This window comes from Gekko japonicus, unplaced genomic scaffold (assembly GCF_001447785.1).
Source record: "Gekko japonicus isolate JY-2015 unplaced genomic scaffold, Gekko_japonicus_V1.1 scaffold1, whole genome shotgun sequence".
Taxonomy (NCBI): Eukaryota; Metazoa; Chordata; class Lepidosauria; order Squamata; family Gekkonidae; genus Gekko; species Gekko japonicus.
The window spans coordinates 2,310,084-2,329,448 of NW_015164181.1; the positions used below are offsets into that span (position 1 = coordinate 2,310,084).

Below are 19,365 nucleotides of genomic sequence, written 5' to 3' on the forward strand. Positions count from 1 at the left end.
GGCCTTGCAGGTCCACCGCCGGGCCCCTCATGGGGCTCGGCAGTGGAGCTGCAAGGCCGGCGGTGGCGGCCGGGACCGTTGGGGGTGTGGCCTTATGACACATTTCCGGTGATGTCAGGGGGTGTGGCCTTATGACACACTTCTGGTGATGTCAGGGTGTGTGGCATATGCTAATGAGTTATGCTAATGAGTTCCCCTAGCTCTTTTTCTACGAAATGACCCCTGGTACTGTCTATCAGTACTCCCTCACACACACACCTGCGAAGTGGCCGGCAGTTTGAAACTGGATTAATTAGTATTTGCCATCTGACCTCATTTTCTGAAATGTGCTATTAATGTTTTTAATTGCTTTTAGACATGTTTTTATGGCTGTTGTACATTGCCCAGAGTGTGACATTAGCAGGGATTGGGCAATTTATACATGCATGCATACATACATGTGTACACACACCCACATTCAGTCCCCTTCCTAATAATCCCCAGCATTGCATTGGCCTTTTTTATGGCCGTTGCAACACTGAATCGACATTTTTCAGTGACTTATCTACCACGATTCCAGGATCTCTCTCCTGGTCAGTCTCTGCCAGTTCAGACCCCATCAATGTATATTTATAGTTAGGATCTTGAATAAATGAGAGCAAATGTTTTCCTATGCCACAGTTATACCTAAGCAAAATTGCTCCATGGGTGAATTGCAGGTTACCAGCAAGCCATGCGTGATTTCAGTGTGAGCTCCGGTGGCTAATTATTGTTGCTACATTTACTGACCGGCCTAATGCCACAGCTAGAAGAGGTTCCTGCAACAGCTGTGAAGAGGGGGGTGGAAATTCAGCATAAGGGAACTTGCTCTGTCAGAAACTCCTCTGCTGTCTTAGGCTTCCTTTCAGCTTGCCATAAAGTTAATGGATTAGATCAGAGGCAGCTTCCTCAGCTGCTCTGCTGGAGCGTGTCTCCTCCGGATGTCAGCACTGTCAAAAATAGCGCAGGATGGATCTGAGCAGTCGTGAGTCTTATTAGGTTATTAAGGTTTGATTTTTATTTATTTTTTAACGAGCCGTGTGGGTGGCCCACATGCCGATCCTGGATTATTACTGAAGATGCCACTCAGAGCGAGTTGGTTATTCAATGGGCTATGGCGACCATTTGATTTGTGGATTAAAGGTTGATTGGGATTTACGATTAAGGGATTGTGGGTTGATTCCGGAGCATGCTGCCTTTATTTCTGTCTTCCCGGCAGCTGAGAGCTAGTGTGGTGTTGTGGGCAGAGTGTCGGAGTGAAGAAGGCTGGGCTGAAATCCTTAGTTAAGGATGTATGAAGAGCTCTGCTGGATCAGACCACTGGTCAATCTAGTCTCGCGTCCTGTCTCACCCAGTGGCCAGCCAGTTACTCCAGAGATCCAATAGCAGGGCATAGAGGCTGAGGGCCGTCCCCTGATGCCTCCTCCTGGCTTACTGCCTCCAAATGTGAAGGTTCCCCTCAGCCTCCATGGCTAGAAGCTACTGATAGACCTGTCTTCCATGAATCTGTGTAATCCCCTTTTAAAGCCATCTATGCCTGTGGCAGCAGATTCCACATCTTAATCGACCATTGTGTCAAGACGTATTTCCTTTTGTTCGTCCTGAATCTGCTGCCCAACAACTTCATTGGATCATTGGGATGCTTCTCCGGTTCTACTGCTTTAGAAGAGAAGAAAAAGTTCTCTCTGGCTGAGGTCACACACCCTAAATAATCCACTTCAAGTCTGCTTTCCAACTGGGTTTGGCCAGATCACACAGTAAAATCCAGTTGGAAAGTGCACTGAAAGTGGGTTGAAAGTGTGTGTGCGACCACAGACTCTGTCTACTACTCTCTCTACCCCGTGCATAATTTTATAAACCTCTATCATGTTCCCCCTTGGCCTTGGACTAGTTACTCTGTCCCTGCCTCTTCTTTCTCACAAGAAATTAGGCAGTGGCAGGGATGGCCCAAGAGGTTTTGGTGCCCTGGGCTGGCCGGCCCTGGCACACATGCCCCGAGACTGCAAAGGAGGGAGAAAGTGGAGCCGTGATGGTGGAACTGACGGACTTCTGAGAGCCAGTTTGATGTAGTGGTTAAGTGCGCGGACTCTAATCTGGGAGAGCTGGGTTTGATTCCCCACTCCTCCACTTGCAGCTGCTGGATGACCTTGGGCAAGCCATAGTTCTGACAAGAGCTGTCCTTGAGAGGGCAGTTCTGGAAACAGCTCTCTCAGCCCCACCTACCTCACAGGGTGTCTGTTGTGTGGAGGGGAAGGGAAAGGAGTTTGGAAGCCGTTCTGAGACTCCCTTGGGTAGTGAAGGGCGGGGTATACATCCAATCTCCTCTCCTCCTCTTCCTCCTCCTCCTCCCTCTTTTGCAGGAGCGGAGCAGCCAGGCTGAGTCAGCCACCATGAAGCTGGAAGGAGAGAGCAGAGCCCAGCTTTGCAGATCTGGCAGCTTCCTGCTGTTCCTCCATCTTTCAGAGGGGTGGAATGGGGAAAGGTGATCTGGGTGGTTGTTCTGGGGCTAGGGGTGCCACTCAGGGCTACTGCTTATCATCAGCATGCCTATTTGGGTGCCCCTGGAGCTGCCACTGCCCTCTGGCACTCCAGGCAGTTGCCTAGGTATGCCAAGTGGGCAAGCCATCTCTGGGCAGCCATGTAGTCTAGCAAATCTTCCTAGGCAAAGCAGTTCTGTAGTGAGGACAGTACTCTTCTCTTCTGTACTTGTTGCTTCTATGGATGACCAGGTCTCCTCTACTGATGTTAATGAACAAGGAGGTACATCAGAGGTTTGGAACAGCTCTGATCCACTGGTCAAGACTCACAGTGTCTCCCCAGCAGAGACAGGCCTTTCCCCACTATCCTTTTAATAGAACATAGGAAAATGAAATGAAATTGAACTGTAAAATGGCAATGTTTTAGGCTGTGTATGTGTTTCCAGAGATGGGTGTCTATATTTAAGATATATATATATATATATATATAGTATATTTTATACTGAATGTGCAGATTTTAGAGGTTATTATATTTTAAATCTAATTCAAATTCCAGTGCTGTAAGTTGTCTAATTTGTATATTGTTTAAATTTAAATTTTAAATTGTAATGGCCAATGGCTACACAATAAATTTTACTACTACTACTACACTATCCTTTTAACTGGAGATGCCTGGGATTGAACTTTCTGCACATGAAACGTGGGTCCTGCCACTAAATTGCAGCCCTCGGCTATGCAAAGCCCAGACCTCTTAAGCTTTTCAGGGTTTCCCTCCTTTGTTTTCCCCTGCCGTTTGTTTTAAAAGCCTGTCTATCAAAGCTAAGCATTTCTCACTACCCAGCCTGGTTTTTTTTTTAAACAAACCCTTTCCTGACATTTTTCTCCTACACCTTTGTGTTTCTCGCGCTTAATCAATTGTGCCTCTGGGAAGTGATTGATTGTGAAGCCCAAGCAGCATATTAGTGCCTCTCTCCCTTAAAAGGTGGTCCACAGACTGCATCCTCTCCCACCATTGTTCTTACCAAGATATCTGAAAGCCCCTCTGTTTTCCTGGATGTCTATACTATGGGCTTGAGAAAGGGGTGCAGTATGCTTTCTTACAATGCATACTTTTGAATTCACCTCATGGGCAAGGAGTTCCTTTTACAATCTGCTTGTGAATGTCTTCCGTGGACCGGTCGAAAAAAGTTTGGCCAGTTGACTAGTGGAATTCCACCATATCTAATAATAAGACAGGGCTGGTCCCAGTGCCTGTTAGAGAGGCCGCGAAATGGGGAAACCCACAGATGATACAGGGGCGTTACATATTTGGGGGACTCCCCATCGGTGCAGTCCCCCGTGGGTGCAGAAAAGTATTACTTCGCAAATTAACCAAAAGGGGAGAAAAAAACCCCACCCCCAAAAAATCAGCCTGGTGATGAGTAGTTGCACTCCAGAAGCACGGAATGTTGACCGCAGTAAGATTTAAAAGGGGGAAAGGTAGGGATGCCAGCTCTAGTTCGGGAAATTCCTGGCGATTTGGCAGGGACCTCAGCAGGGTATAATGGCCACAGAGTCCACCTTCCAAAGCAGCCATTTTCTCCAGGTGAAATTATCTCCATCACCTGGAGATCAGTTGTGATCCCAGGAGATCTCCAGCTATCACCTGGAGGTTGTATCAAAACACAAACGCTCCGTGTATAACTTACGAACAGAAGTAGAAAGAATATATTATCCAAAGCAAGTTTAACGATTCTTAACCGTTCAAATATTTGTCAAATTCAAACACTCTTATGATTCCTTAAAGGGTTAGGATCCAACAGTAGAAGCTTTGTCGACAGAAAGAAGAACATGTTAGTGGGGTGACTGGATTCGGAAAACTGGTCTAAGCAGGGCTTTTTTTGTAGAAAAAGCCCAGCAGGAACTCATTAGCATAATAGGCCACACCCAACAGCAGAAACACATTAGCATATTAGGCCCCACCCCTGGCAGCACAGCTCATTAGCATATTAGGCCGCAACCCCACATTACCAGAAGTGTGGTCATCCAGCCACACCCACCTTTTGCTTCTTATTCTGTTTACCTTGTTTGTTGTCAAGACCCAGGGCTTTTTTTGTAGCAGGAACTCCTTTGCATGTTAGGCCACACACCCCTAATGTAGCCAATCCTAATGAGTTTCTGCTGTTGGGTGTGGCCAGTTCTGCTGAGTTCCTGCTGGGCGTGGCCAACTCGGGAGCCAGCCGGAACTCCGTTCCTGTGCGTTCCTGCCCAAAAATAGCCCTGGGTCTAAGGAGATTTGTTAAATTATCTTTTGACTAAAAGAGTACCAGCTATCTGAAGAAGCCGGAGGCGAACACAGAACTGAAGCCAGCTGTGCATAGCTGCTACTCCTGCAACGTGGAAATTTTGTTTTCCTGTGGGACTTTTGCTCTCCTGAAGCGTCTTATACAAAAGAGTAGTGAACTTTGCTTGGATTCTGTCTTTTGTACTTAGTACTGTTGGATCCTAACCCTTTAAGAAATCATAAGAGTGTTTTAATTTGACAAATATTTCAACTGTTAAGAATTGTTAAAATTGCTTTGGATAATTCTTTCTACGTCTGTTCGTAAGTTATACACAGAGTGTTTGTGTTTTGATACACTCACCTGGGGGTTGGCAACCCTTGGGGAAGGATATATATGTTGGCGGGGGCGGGTAGTTTTGCAAGTTCCTGAGAGCTGACAGGAGACTGGAGAGGGGGGATTTTGAGGGATAGGGTACAATTTACAATTCATTCAGTGACTAGTTGCATGCCCCCTAACCTGGCTGTCAAACAGCAGTTTTAAAGTACAGCCGTTTTGTTTAGAACAATAGAAAGCAGAGGGGCTTTAATCTCCAGTGGTCCATGAGCACAAACTACCAGTCCCTTCTGCTCCTCCGAAACAAATAGGACTGACATAAAACATCCTATTTTTATGTTTCTCATTCGGATGGGGTTGAGTGGGCTGTTTTTCTGGAGGGCTGGACTTCATGCACCATGCCTTGTCTGCATCTCTGTAGTCCCTTTCAGTCAGAGGTGTATCTTCCCTTGACCTTTCTGATGTCTTTCCCTGCCTGGTTGTGAATGCCTACGTTAAAAAACAGACATTTTAGAAGTCAAATGTTGTTTATCTGAATAAATGAGGCCTTTTTGTGTTCTCAGCATTTAGAGAAAGGGGGAGAAATTAATGTTGTCACTGGCAGCAGACTCTAACTGCGCAAAGAACTAGGGGGTGAAGGTGGGGGATGAATACATTTCATTAACATGTCTCCCCCTGGAGTGCTGCAGTTTTAATTAAAAGACCTCGAAGTTAGCGGAGACCGCGAGGGAAATCATCTCTGTCTCTCTCGGTTTTTTAATAATGGCAAAGGCTGGTGAGAGGCTCTGTTTCCCTGCAAACTGCCTCAGCCAGTCCCTGCGAAAAATCGTATCCCCCCTTGAGTCACTGTTTTTTTTCTTTATATCTTTGACCCTCAGGCATCCAAAGCTAAGGTCAGCATCCCTCTCTCGGCCATTATCGAGGTGCGGACGACCATGCCTTTGGAGATGCCGGACAAAGACAACACTTTCGTGCTGAAGGTAAGGCAGTTTCGCTGGGCACAAGGACATAAGGGTGGCCTCGCTGGATCAGAACAGTGGCTGGATCCATGCATCGTTAAATCTTGTGCTGTGTTTCTCCTACCAGCAATTGTTCATAAAGGGATTTTCCTGTGTGGAGGAGACACAGTCTCCAGTCACAAACAATAGTTAATGTATGGAACACACTGCCACAACAATAGTTACGATATCCAGCCTTGTGTGGGTTCAGCCAACAGGGTACAGTGGTTATGGTGACGTACTGGGGTCTAGGAAACTCAAGCTCAAATGCCCCCTCTGCCGTGGAAGTCCCTCTTGATAGAATTGCCAGTTCTCTCACCTAGGGAATTCCTGAAGACTGGAGGAGGGACGGGGAGAGCAGGGTTTGGGGAGGGGAGAGAACTCAGTGGGGATACGTTGTCACTCTAGGACTTCCATTTCTCCTAGACTGTGGGGTATACCAAAGGGCCCATACCTTGAAGTGGCCATTTCTTCTAGGGGAACCTGACCATTACAGTCTGAAGTTCAGTTGTAATTCTGGGAGAACTTCAGGCTCCACCATGGGGCTGGCAGCTCTGCCTCATAGGGTGGTGGTTGTGAAGATAACGTGAAGGAGGGGAAGACAACATTGTAAGCCATTTTGGGTCCCCACTGGGGACAAAAACAGGGTATAAATAAATACATTTCATACAGCAGCCTGTCCGAAGCACCTCATGCTAGTCACATTGTTCAGCAAACACTGCTTAAAACTGTTAAGATTCCCTGTTCCATAATTAAGGCTATATCAGTTGCCCTTTTCTTCTTCTTTTTTTAACTCTCCATGCGTTTGTCACTTTGGGTGCGTTCAGACGGGGCGTTTCAGCCGGCATAAACTGCACCGGTTGGAACCGTTGCAGTTTATGCCGGCTGAAACGCAATCACACTTACCTCCTGTTTGCGGAGCCCATCGCTGTATGCCCGTTCACACACAGCGGGCGTCGGCGGGTTTTTTTAAAACTCACTTTGCGCGTGCGGATAGGCAGCCATCCACAGAATGGCGATCTTCGCGCATGCGCAAAACACCCGGTCCAGAAAAGCATGCCCTGAAGAGAGGACTTACCTTTAAAGTTTAAAGAGTAAACTGGCTTCCCTGAGGTCTCGGACTCCTCTAAAACGTTAAACTAAGGACCTTTTTTTTTTTTTTTTAAACTAACGCTGGGGCGAAGCTTCGCCCAAGCGCATATCGCCGACCTTAAAAAAAAAATGGCGGGCGAAAATCGGAAGCCTTGGGTTTACGAACGGAAATGGCTCTACAACAGTGGAGAGCGATCAGACGGGGGGGGGGGGTTTAAGCGATTACAACCGTTGCACTCAGGATACCACCACTTGGGGACCTAGTGGCAGAATACAATGGTTTAAAGCTCTTTGCAACGGTTAGGGACGAAAGGCAGATGTTCGCCGTGTGAACGCCTGTAAGTACACCGATTCCAACCAGCACCTATATCGTTGTAAATGCCCCGTCTGAACGCACCCAGTCTCTCTTACATTTTTGCATTCTGGCCTGCCTCCTAGGAGCTGAGGGTTGTGTGTGTGTGTGTGTGTGTGTATTGGGGGGGAAGGTTCCTGTGCTATTTTTATCCTCTGCAACAATCTTTTGAGGTGGATAGACTGTGCCAGGCATGAGTGATCTGGAGTCAATTGGTATGATCGTACCACTTAAGAATATAAATGCATATCTTGCCAGTCCGAGTTCCATTCTGTATCCACCTCACTGCGTTGGTTCTCAGATCTCAGCCGCCTGTCGTATACGGGAGGGAATGAAATGCAGTTTCAAAGGTTTGCCCTGATCTTGCCCATCAAGTTTGCACATTAATGATCTCTCCTTTTGACCTTGATAGAACTTTTTTTTCCACCATTAAAACTGCACTGAGCATCTGGCTCCTTTTTCAAAGAGCCAACTCTGGGCGAAATGATGCCCCACGGCTGTTGGTGTTGCTATGGTGACTGGCCTAGCTGCCAAATGAGCCATTCCTTGACAAATCAAACTTATGCAAACTTCCTTCCAAGCTCCCCGTCTGTGAGGAAAAAAAAGAAAACCTTGACGTTTTGCTTGGTGTTAGGATCTCTTGGGGGCCAAGCCTTTTTCGTTTCTTTCTGGTTTGGGGGGCTTTTTCTTTCTCCGCCAGCTTTCTGAATTCGTAGGGAATGCTTGTGCTTGGGGAGGCATTGTGTGGAGAGATGAAATCATGTTTGCTGCTATCCAAAACCTGCCGGCCTTTCCTCTCACCTTTCCAATCATCAGCAAATTTTCTTTCAGTTCTTGCAAAATTAAACTGTAGTTAGGTCCATCACTGGCCACAGGCCATTACATCACAAGAACCCTACTGGACCAGACCAACGGCCATCTAACCCAGCAGCCTGTTTCCCATGATAGCTAGCCAGGTACGACTAGAAAGCCCCAAAGCCAGGCATGAAGGCCAGAACATCTGTTATTACCCTCTTAACAATTGACATTCAGAGGCACACTTCCTCTGAACATCAAGGTTCCATTAAGCATTGTTTGGCTAAATCAAGGGCCCTTGATTAATTGCCCTCTATTAATTCATCTGAACTCTGTGTAAAGCCCTGCATCCTGATGGCCATCACAACAGTTTTGTGGCAGTGTGTTCCATAAATTAATTACATCTTGTGTGAAGAAGCTGACGGTGAAATTCCTAACAAAGTACTTCCTTCTTCTTGTCCAGCCCCCCTCATTTTCCTTATTTTCTCCCTAAATTGAAAAGCGCCCCAAACTCAGAACATACATGGAATTTGCTGCAAAGGTTTCACAAAGAAGGGATCAGCTGAATTCATTTTTATTTAAAAAGATGACAAAATGGAACCTCCATGCGCGAAGGCAGTCTAGCTCTGAATACCAGGAGATAAGCACCAAGGAAGATCTGTTGTGTTCTGGCCTTGCTCGGGAGGTTTGTTTAGAGGCATCAGGCTGGAAACAGAATGATAGATTCGATAGGCTTTGGTCTCCTCCGACAGGGCTCATCTTACATTTTTAATGGGAGAGTGGTGTTATCTGAACTCCGGCTATGCCCTTTCCTCGTATTCCTCTGTATCACTTTCTTAGGGGGAGAGGGGCTAACAGAAACACGCCCCCCATCCCCTGTTCACTTTCTAGCACCTTCTACATTGGTTATTTTGGGAGAGTGATTCAATCCTGCCAGGTGAGGTGGGCTCAGTGGAATGTCATTCCAGCCAGCACTGTGAACTCTTGACCAAGGTGAAGCGGCAACAGATTATATAACCTGAGCAGGGGAGAGAGGAAAACTTTTTTTCCGGTGGCTCACCATGAATTTTAATACCGATCTGCTTTTCTGTTACTGTCAGGGCTGGCCCAAGATGATTTAGAGCCTGTAGCAGAAACTTCAAATGGTCTCTTTCTTCTCTCCCAAACCCATCCCTGTTAACAAGGGGCATCATCCTTTGGGAGTCGTCTACACACACACACACAGACACACACAGACACACACCATTCATTTTAATGGGGCCCACACAGGATATCTTCCGAGTGCCTTCTGGGGTCAGTGCTTTTTAAAATGACCTTTGCCATCTGGTGTACATATCAATGCTTGTGTTAAAAATATATATGTTCAAAAAATCTGTGGCATGCTTCATTGGGGGGGGGCTCCTTTTTAGTCAGTCAAAATGTTTTTACTAAGTTGATTCAGCTGTACTGCCCTACTTAGAGATGTGAAGGCCCAGTGAAGAACCACAAAGGTTTTTTTCCCTCCCAGAGAATTCCCCCCCCCCCCAAAAAAAATACTTGAATGAAATATTTTCCCTTTTGGAAGAGTGAAATGCTTTTGAAGGAAGGGCTTTATTCTGAATGCGTTGTATGAAGATTTTTACACAAGAGAATTCCCAGGGTGTGAGAATAATTCCTACATGTGCTGTGGAAATATACAACCATTTAAAAGCATATATTTGTTTAAATGTGACTTATTTTGTCCGCAATTAACAGGTGTATTATGATGATACACAACTGGAGAGTTCAGTGTTTAACAGTTTGTATCCGAATGTGCTGCTATGTCTGTTGTGATTGCAAATGAGACCATTTTTGTCTGAATTTATACACAGTGTTTTGTTTACTACGAAAGCTGTTTTCTGTTTTCTATTTTATTTTTATTTTTTTGCCTTGTAGCTGTCTCAAACGAAGGGCCCACACAGTGTTGTCTGGAGAAAATGCTGGCATTTATACTTTTGGATTTTATAAATATGCCAGATATAAAACTGCTGTGTGCTAACTCAATTGTAAATTATGCATTTTATGTTGCTGAAGAAGTAAAATAAATTTAGGGTTGATCAGCAAGTACTGCATGTTTCAATTTCCTCCAAAATTTCTGGGTTTTTCCCCCCCAAGGAGGAAAACAATTTCCCCTCATAGTTTCAAAATATCTGGACATTTTATTTCTCTAGCCCTAATTATTTTTGGATCCTCCCACATGTTTTTCCAGTCTACAGCCCTTGCATTCAAACAGGTTCTGAGGCTGAGTCCCAGTTCAAATTCAGCCTTTGGGTGTTTTGGATTCTGGGAAGGGGGTGGGGGAGAGGAGGTGTTTGTTTGAATGGCTTTCTTCCATTCTTTCTCACCTAGGTAGAGAATGGTGCGGAGTACATCCTGGAAACAATTGACTCCTTACAGAAGCATTCATGGGTGGCGGATATACAGGACTGTATAGATCCAGGGTAAGAGAGTATAGGGGCTCAGGATCACTCATGCTGATTTCCAAAAGAATGGGGACTCGGAACAGCTTATGAAACTGTAACTTGAATTTAAAAAAAAAGTACAATAAACCACCTGTTAGTCTGCTCCTGGAGCCATTGAGCTGGCGCATTCAGGGCCACAGGTGACAAACCATGGGCTTAAGCACCTTGGTTTCCTGTCCTGGTGTCTCTGGCCACGCTCAGGTTTAAATACCTATAAAGAAGGGAAGAACGGATGAGATTGGTGTTCAAGGCAAAAAAAAAAACACCCTATAAAGAACGGAGCTGCGGTGGCTCAAGTGGTTAAGATGCTGAACTGCAGGCTGTGGAAGGTCAGTAGTTCAGCAGTTCAAGACCCGAGTTGCCGCATGACGGAGTGAGCTCCCGTCTCTAGTTCCAGCTCCTGCCAACCTAGCAGTTCGAAAGCAAGAAATTGCAAGTAGATAAATAGGTACCACTTCATTGGGAAGGTAACAGCGTTCCGTGCGCCTTGGTGTTTAGTCATGCCGGCCACATGACCACGGAAACATCTTCGGACAGCGCTGGCTCTTCGGCTTTGAAACGGAGATGAGCACTGCAACCCTAGAGTCGGACTCGACTGGCTTTCGAGCAAGGGAACCTTTACCTTTACCTTTTTAAAGAAGGGAAACAGGCTCAGCTTGGGTTGTACGCAGCTGGCAGAGCCGTTTCCCCCAATCCCCCCTCCCTTCTAATTTCCTCCTCTCCTCCACTGTGCAAAATGGCAACTGAGGCTTCTGTGGCATCCTTTTCTGTATTCGGCATTTTAGCCGCCTGCCCGGGCTTGATTTAAACACGATGCTCGGCAAAGCAAAAACACTTTCCCATGGGACTCCACACTTGCACCGGTATCTTATTTAAATCATGCCATGCAGCTGCTTTTCATAGGTAGCGGCCCAGTTTAAATGAGATGCTGTGGGAGTGCAGAGTCCCATGGGAGAGGCCTCTACCGGCATCATGTTTAAATCGAGCCTCAGAGAGCCAATCTATGCATGCAAGTAAACAATGTACAGAATTCCTGGGGCTCTACCATTTCTGATTGGAAGGAGTGTGTATATATGAACAAAAGGAGGGCTTTTGGGGGGAGAAAAATTCCATTTTCTTCCCTGTTCTGCACCTTCTCGTCTTCTGGCCCAGCTTGGTCACCCTCCTACCACCCCGTCTCCATATGTTCCCCTCGCCTGCATTCCCCCCACCTTACAACCTTCCCTCTTGTTTGTCTCTCTCCCGTCAAAATCTGGATATATAAACCCCTTGGGCAGGACCCTGATTTCTTTCGCTCGTGAAATTCAGTCAAGTAACACATAGGTTACTGAGCGGTGGCTCAGTGGTTAAGACGCTGAACTGCAGGCTGGAAGGTCGGTATTTCAGCAATTCGAGACCTGAGTGCTGCATGGCAGAGTGAGCTCCCGTCTCTGGCCCCAGCTCCTGCCAACCTAGCAGTTTGAAAGCCAGAAATTGCAAGTAGATAAATACCGCTTCGGTGGGAAGGTAACAGCGTTCCGTGCGCCTCAGCGTGCCGACCACATGACCACGGAAATGTCTTCGGATAGCGCTGACTCTTCGGCTTGGAAACGGCGATGAGTACTGCAACCCTAGAGTTGGATTCAACTGGCTTTCGAGCAAGGGAAACCTTTACCTTTACCCTAACACATAGGTTGCCCTGACCTGGATGGTACGGGCTAGCCCAATCTCATCAGATCTCAGGAGCAAAGCACAGTTGGCCCTGGTTAGTATTTGGATGAGAGACCACCAAGGAAGTCCAGGGTTGCTACACAGAGGCAGGCAATGGCACAAACCACCTCCGAATGTCTCTAGCCTTAAAAACCCTACGGGGTCGCCATAAATCAGCTGCGGCTTGACGGCACCTTCCACCATCAACATGGAGGTTGGTGTTGCTGTCTGAATAACAACTGCCGCCAAGATCCTTTATTTTAAGCAGTGTCCTTCTTCTTCCTTTTCTTCTTTTTCTTCTTTTTCTTCTTCTTTTTCTTCTTTTTCTTCTTCTTCTTCCTCCTCCTCCTCCTCCCATTGAGGCTTCAGGCAGATAAAGGAAAACTTGAACCAGTTGCCTGTGCCTGTTTAATCTCAGCGGTATCTTGGGAACACCTTGTACACACCAGGCTAGAGAGAGAGGATTTGGGAGCACACGGGAGGCAGTGCATTTGGATCTCCTGGAGGGCAAGGAGATTCTGTGTCAGTGAGTTTTCTGAAGAAGGCATCCATTCGGGCCCACCAGGCGCTTCGACAGGAAGTGTCGTAGGAAGGCCAAGCAGATGGTGGGATGGTTTGGTTCATCTCCACTGACTTGAAAAACAGCAGCTGAGAGACAACGAGGGATCCGTGTTTCAGATGGGGCAGCCCTGTAGTAGCCACATGTACAGTCTTCACTGTGAGAGTGCGTCTGTGGCTCACAACCCAGCATTTGGAAAGGCTGACCAAAAACACTTCTCTGCCCCCATGTGGCTGCCCTACACAGTCTCAGAGATGTGTCCCAGAATCCCTTGCAGTGTCAGAAACAGTATGATGTCTCCCAGCCTGCATAATGTCTCCTTGATGGTAGGGTCGCCAACTTTTATAAGGCAAAAATAGTGAAGAGTTTGCCCAGAGGTGGGCTTTGCCTTGGGGGTCCCACTCACACACAAACAGGATCAAACAGGATCAGCTCACTCAGGGGTCATTTCATAGAAAAAGAGCTAGGGGAACTCATTAGCATAACTCATTAGCATATGCCACACTCCCTGACATCAGGGGCCCGGCGGTGGACCTGCAAGGCCAGCGGGAGTGCGAGGAAGCCCCGCCAAGGCCCTCCCTGGCAACTTACCCTCCCTCTTCTCCTGCCTCCTCCTGGCTGAATGAGGGCTGGAAGCGGGGCGGCCGGAAGCAGGGGGCGGGGCTTCGTCATGTGCCCCGCCCCCCTGCACCTCACCCTGGGGAACTGTGTTCCCCCGCATTCCCCCCCGAAATGACCTCTGAGCTCACTTACACCAAGTGTAAGGGAGAAACAGAAGAAGAAGAGATTGGATTTATACCCTGCCCTTCACTCGGAGTCTGGGAGTGGCTTAAAAACTCCTTTTCCTTCCTCTCCCCACAACAGGATACCCTGTGAGTTAGGTGGGGCTGAGAGAGCTCTGACAGAAAGTGCTCTTTCAAGAACAGCTCTGACAAAACTATGGCTTGCCCAAGGTCATCCAGCAGGTGCAAGTGGAGGAGTGGGGAATCAAACCCCGTTCTCCCAGATTAGAGTCCGTGCACTTAACCACTACAGCAAACTGGCTAAGGCAGGGTATAAGTGAAGTAAATAAATAAATGTCTGTTCTGTTTGATACAGACATCATTTTCTACGGTCGTACAAACAGCCTCTAACTTAGCTGATAGGATTGTCATGAAAGCCTGCGCCTACACCCTTCCCCCTTGTTTCCCTCGTTCTCTGATAATGTCAGTCGAGACGGAAACATCTCCAACCTTGCCCAAAGTTATCCAAAGCTTTCTTAGCATGAGAGGATCAATCAGAAAATAAAGAGTTAAAAAACAAAAACAGCCTTTCCATTATGCTGTTCACTATAAGGAAAAAAAAGCCCCAAAACAAAAAACCAGTCATCTGGTAACTAGCCAGAAGGGGAGAAAAACACAGTCGTGACCATAGAGAGCTGGCCAGCTGGCAACACTGCCTGGCATCCCCACAAAATATTTATTTTGAAATGCTTATGTTTGGCGGCCTGGCCCATTCCACTATATGTTGACTGCTCAGTGTCCTAACAAAATGAATTAATAAAATAAGTCAGAATTAAAATATAGTTTTAAAAAAAGAATCTCTTCAAAATAACGTCAGGCACTGCGGCATAATTAAGAAACCATCAGACCCATGAGATATAAAAACATCTGCCAGTATTAATGCTCTAAGCGGCTTGCTGGGTTCCTTGCACAGTGGAGCCAATCTGAGAGACTCTTTACTTCCTTAGTTTTCAAAATCTCTAAATGCTGAGGGTTGGCTTTTTTCCTGAGTCAAAATTGACTTCTGGGACTGAAAATGTTTCCTTTTAACATGCTGAAAGAAACTGCTTCCGTGCCACTCTGCCTGACCGGCTGCCCTCACTAAGCCTCAGAACATCGGTTAGACTCTTGGTTCAGAACATAAATCTCTTATGAAATAAAGTCTTCTGCGTGACCTTAGGCCAGTCATTCTGTCTCATCTTAACGTGCCACCCAGAGATGATGACAATGTGGTGCTGTATCTCACATCTGCTTTTCTCTGCTTTTCAGGGACAGTGGAGATGACATTGAACTCGCCTCCTGCACCCAGGGTGCCTGCCTACCTGGCAGGGTCTCTTCTTGCAGCTGTGAATTTCTGGCTGATGGTAAGAGCTGCTTCAAATGATTGGAAGGCATGTCAGTTTCTCAAGATGATAACTTTTGGGTGCTGTGTCTTTTTCAGCAGAGACAAAGCTTTGCCCACATTAAAAGAGGGAATCATTGCCTGGGTTGGAGCGGGGAAGTATTGAGGGATTTTTATTTTACATATTGACTAGTGATGGTCCTATCACTGAGAATTTGGGGTTTGCAATGTGCGTCACATGTGCTGCTTATGCGCTTTTGTGACACAATCCCGTACAGAGTGAAGCTGATTTTAAATGAAAGTGAAATTTAAAATCAGTGGAGGGTAGGGGTGCTGATATACATCATTGACTTAAGTTTTGTTTAGAGGAAGAGGCCACAGCTCGGTGGTAGATTCTCTGTTTTGCATGCAGAAAGTCACAGGCTCAATCTCTGGCATCTCCTATTAAAAAGCAAGAGCACTATGATCGGGGAACTCCCATCGCCTGGAAGTCCCAGGCCCTCTGGAGATTAAGTTGGCCTCTACTAGGGCCAGGGCATTTTCGGTGGCCGCTCCTACCTGGTGGAATGAGCTCCCAGAGGAGATCCGGGCCCTGCGGGACCTTGTGCAGTTCCGCAGGGCCTGTAAGACGGAGCTCTTCCGCCAGGCATTCAAGTAGGAGCTGCCGCCGCCACTGTCCTACCACCGAGGTAGTATGCCATCGGCTCCCGTAGTGGGAGACCGCGTTACTGGAAAGGCTGCCACCAAATCTGAGTGATTGTCCCCATCTTGGAAGATTAATATTATTATAGATTGCAGCACCAAGTTTCCGGAAGGTTTTATAGTGGTTTTAAATATTGTATTTTATTATATACGTTATGATATTTGTACCTCGCTTTGCCGTATGTGAGCCACCCTGAGCCATTGGGAGGGTGGGATAGAAATCAAATAAATAAATAAAAATAGGTGATATGACAGTCCTCCTCATGAGAGCCGAGAAAATCAGTCAGTCAGCAAGTGATAGCCGACCTGGGTATACCAGAGATCTGAATATTGCAGACTCATGAAGAAGAAGAAGAGATTGGATTTATACCCCACCCTTCACTTGGAGTCTCAGAGCGGCTTACAAACTCCTTTCCCTTCCCCTCCCCACAACAGACACCCTGTGAGGTAGGTGGGGCTGAGAGAACTCTGACACAAACTGCTCTTTCAGGAATAGCTGTGCCAGAGCTTGTGACTGACCCAAGGTCACATCAGCAGGTGCAAGTGGAGGAGTGGGGAATCAAACCCGGTTCTCCCAGATTAGAGTCTGCACACTTAACCACTACATCAAACTGTCTCTCCTAACATGGTTTTATGGGAAATTGGATCCCATAAAACCATGTTAGGTTTGCTTTTCACAATCCTTATATACGTATAAACATACCTACGCATGGCAATATCATGCACTGTTTTTGAAACAACTCACAGGCTTGTTGTGATATAACATTGTGGCATTTAAGTTTTTAAAAATCCACTGGGCTAGTGCAGGCTCCTTCATATGACAGCTTCAGACACCAGTCCTGTGCACTGTACCCTCTAAGCTGAGTTAGTGTGAGCTAGCTCACAGTTTTTTAGCCTCCGGCTCACACATTTTTGCCTTAGCTCAGGAAGGAGAGCTCCAGAGCAAACTAATTTATGCAGTAGCCATATCGCTCACTCACAACTTTAAGGCCAGTAGCTCACAAAGTAGAATTTTTGCTCATAAGACTCCACAGCTTACAGGGAACATTCCTGTAAGTCCTATTGAATTCAGTGGGACCCTTCCAATAGACTTACATAGAACTTTCCCAGAACTTTACAGAAGGGCAGGGTTAATGTTAGTGGGCATAGTGGCATTTTTGCCTTGATGCTGTGTAGCAGTTAGAATGTTGGAGTGGTATCTGGGAAACCCAGACTTGGATCCCTACGCTGCCATGGAAACTTGCTGGGTGATCTTGGGCCTCTCACACACATTTAGCCTAACCAGCTCACAGGGTTGTTGTGTGGATAAAATGGAGGACTAGAGAATGATGTTAGTCATTCTGAGTCCCCGTTGAGGAGAAAGGCGGGGTACAAATTAAGTAAATAAATAAATGTCTGTTCTGTTTGATAGAGACATCATTTTCTACAGTCATACAAACAGCCTCTAACTTAGCTCATAGGATTGTTGTGAGGATAAAATGAAGAAATGCTGAACCATGTACAGCAGGGGTGTCAAACACGTGGCCTGGGGGCCGGATCAGGCCCCCAAGGGCTTCTATCAGGCCCGCAGTGGAACTGGCTGTCTTCTGCTTCTTCTTCCAGTTCTGCTGCTGCTGTGTCATTGTAGGTTTGCAGCTTACAGATACACACCTGAACAGCATACTCAAGATTGCAACAGCACAGACATTTTGATGCAATAATTCAGAGCAAGAGGTGTCAGTTATCAGACACTGTTAAATAAACAAAATGTTGCAAGAGTGCTAATGTTTTAAGCATGTTTTTATTTTAAGTAAAAGAAACTGTTTGTGCTTGTGTCCTTTATAAAGTTTATATCTCCGCTACTTGGCATTATATTTAATGACACAAATGGACCGGCCCAACAAAGTCTCATTTATGTCAGATCTGGCCCTCATAACAAATGAGTGACACCCCTGATGTACACCATCTTGAGATCCTTCGAAGAAGGGTGAATGAAAATGCCACCATGGGCCACCACAGTGTATGAGTTGCTTTGCCGAGAAAAAGTAGAGTCCATTGTGAGTCTTAATAGTGGAATTCTTTCCAGATGTGCCCCGATTTCAGGACACATGTGCCGGGTCTGCTGCTCCGGATGCCGTGCCAAACGCCACCACCGTCATCACAGCACCACATGGTAGGATCAGGGACTCCTTGGGCGAGCATCGGTCCCACGTGCCATTGGAGAACTTTCTGCAGACACTGGAGTCACCAGCTACTGGCAATCATTTAGCAGGTATTGTAATTTCTTGAAGAAATGCCCTGCCGCTTTGGAGGGTCTGGTGAGAGCAGTGGGAGGATTGAATTGAGAGGGGTTCGTGTTATTTGATTAATTAATTAAAAACATTTATTAGTCACCTTTCTACCTTTCAGGAACACAATAAAATACATAAAAACCATAAATTAAAATCAGTAATTTAAAACTGCTGATAGGCAGAAGAACTGAAACCTAGGGCTCTTCCGTATTCTCATTTTCGTCACTTGTGTGTTCCTGTTGCTTTGTTCCCCCCTCCCTTTCTGCATGTGTTTTGCTCCCTCTAGTGGTCAATTCTCTATTATATCACTCTCTGTCCAGCATATCTTCCCCCAGATTTAAAGTCCCGGGATATATGCCAGTCATATAGGAATGTAATAGAGAATTGACCACTAGGGGGAGCAAACACATGCAGAAAAGGAAAAAACCCAAAGCAGTAGGGACATACAAGAAACGAAAATCAAATCAAATGTGTTTCTACCCTCCTCTGCCTGCTTTGCAGCATAAACGGCTCAGTTGGTCACTTCTCTTTGCCTTTCTGTACCAGTTTTTGATCAGGGCATTGCAAACAGCTTGCCTGCAGTTTTTTTTTTTCCTTGTAAGGGAAAAAGGGGTTTTTCAGTGTTTAAGAAATGGAGAAACCCCACACTTACTCCACAGCTTTTTAAGTTTGTGTGTCATAGTCCAGTGAAGTTCTGATTGGTCTGGGCTCTGGGTATCTGAAGGGCTGCCTCCCTCCGGATGGGCCTGCCTCCACTAAGCGCTTCATCAGCGTCTCTCCTGTGGGCCAAACTACTCATGACACTTTTGTGACGAGTCAGCTCCCGGCTCCTGCCTTCCCTCTCTGTGCCATCTTCCCAAAATGGAGCAAACAACTCCCTCTGGGGCCGCTTCTACTCAGAAGAATGCCAGGGAAGGCAGAGACCCTTCTTTCCCCCACGTGTTGGTCCTGAGTCAAATTGGGCCTCATCAGACCTTTAATATGCTGTTCCCTGCAGCAGCAGTAGGATTACTAACCTTCAGGTGGGGCCTGGAGATCTCCCACTATGATAACTGATCTCCAGACAATAGAGATCAGTGTCCCTGGAGAACGGGGCTGCTTTGGCACTGTATCCTGCCGAGGTCCCTCCTCTCCCCTACCCTCCCAGCTCCACCCTCAAAATCTCCAGGTATTTCCCACTATAGATCTGGCAACCCTAAGCCTGTGCTTAGCAGTGGGGAAAGGGAGTTGGGT

The 19,365-nt window shown here is 46.5% G+C and overlaps 1 protein-coding gene across 1 annotated transcript in view; it reads left to right on the forward strand.

The window, feature by feature from the left end:
• The window catches only part of SH2B2 (SH2B adaptor protein 2), a 64,270-nt gene that overhangs the window by 36,982 nt on the left and 7,923 nt on the right, over window positions 1–19,365 (forward strand). Inside the window, exons 5-8 of the mRNA XM_015407978.1 lie at window positions 5,971–6,072; window positions 10,697–10,788; window positions 15,088–15,182; window positions 17,928–18,113. Of these exons, the coding sequence (XP_015263464.1) occupies window positions 5,971–6,072; window positions 10,697–10,788; window positions 15,088–15,182; window positions 17,928–18,113 (475 nt within the window). The remainder of the gene's footprint in view (window positions 1–5,970; window positions 6,073–10,696; window positions 10,789–15,087; window positions 15,183–17,927; window positions 18,114–19,365) is intronic.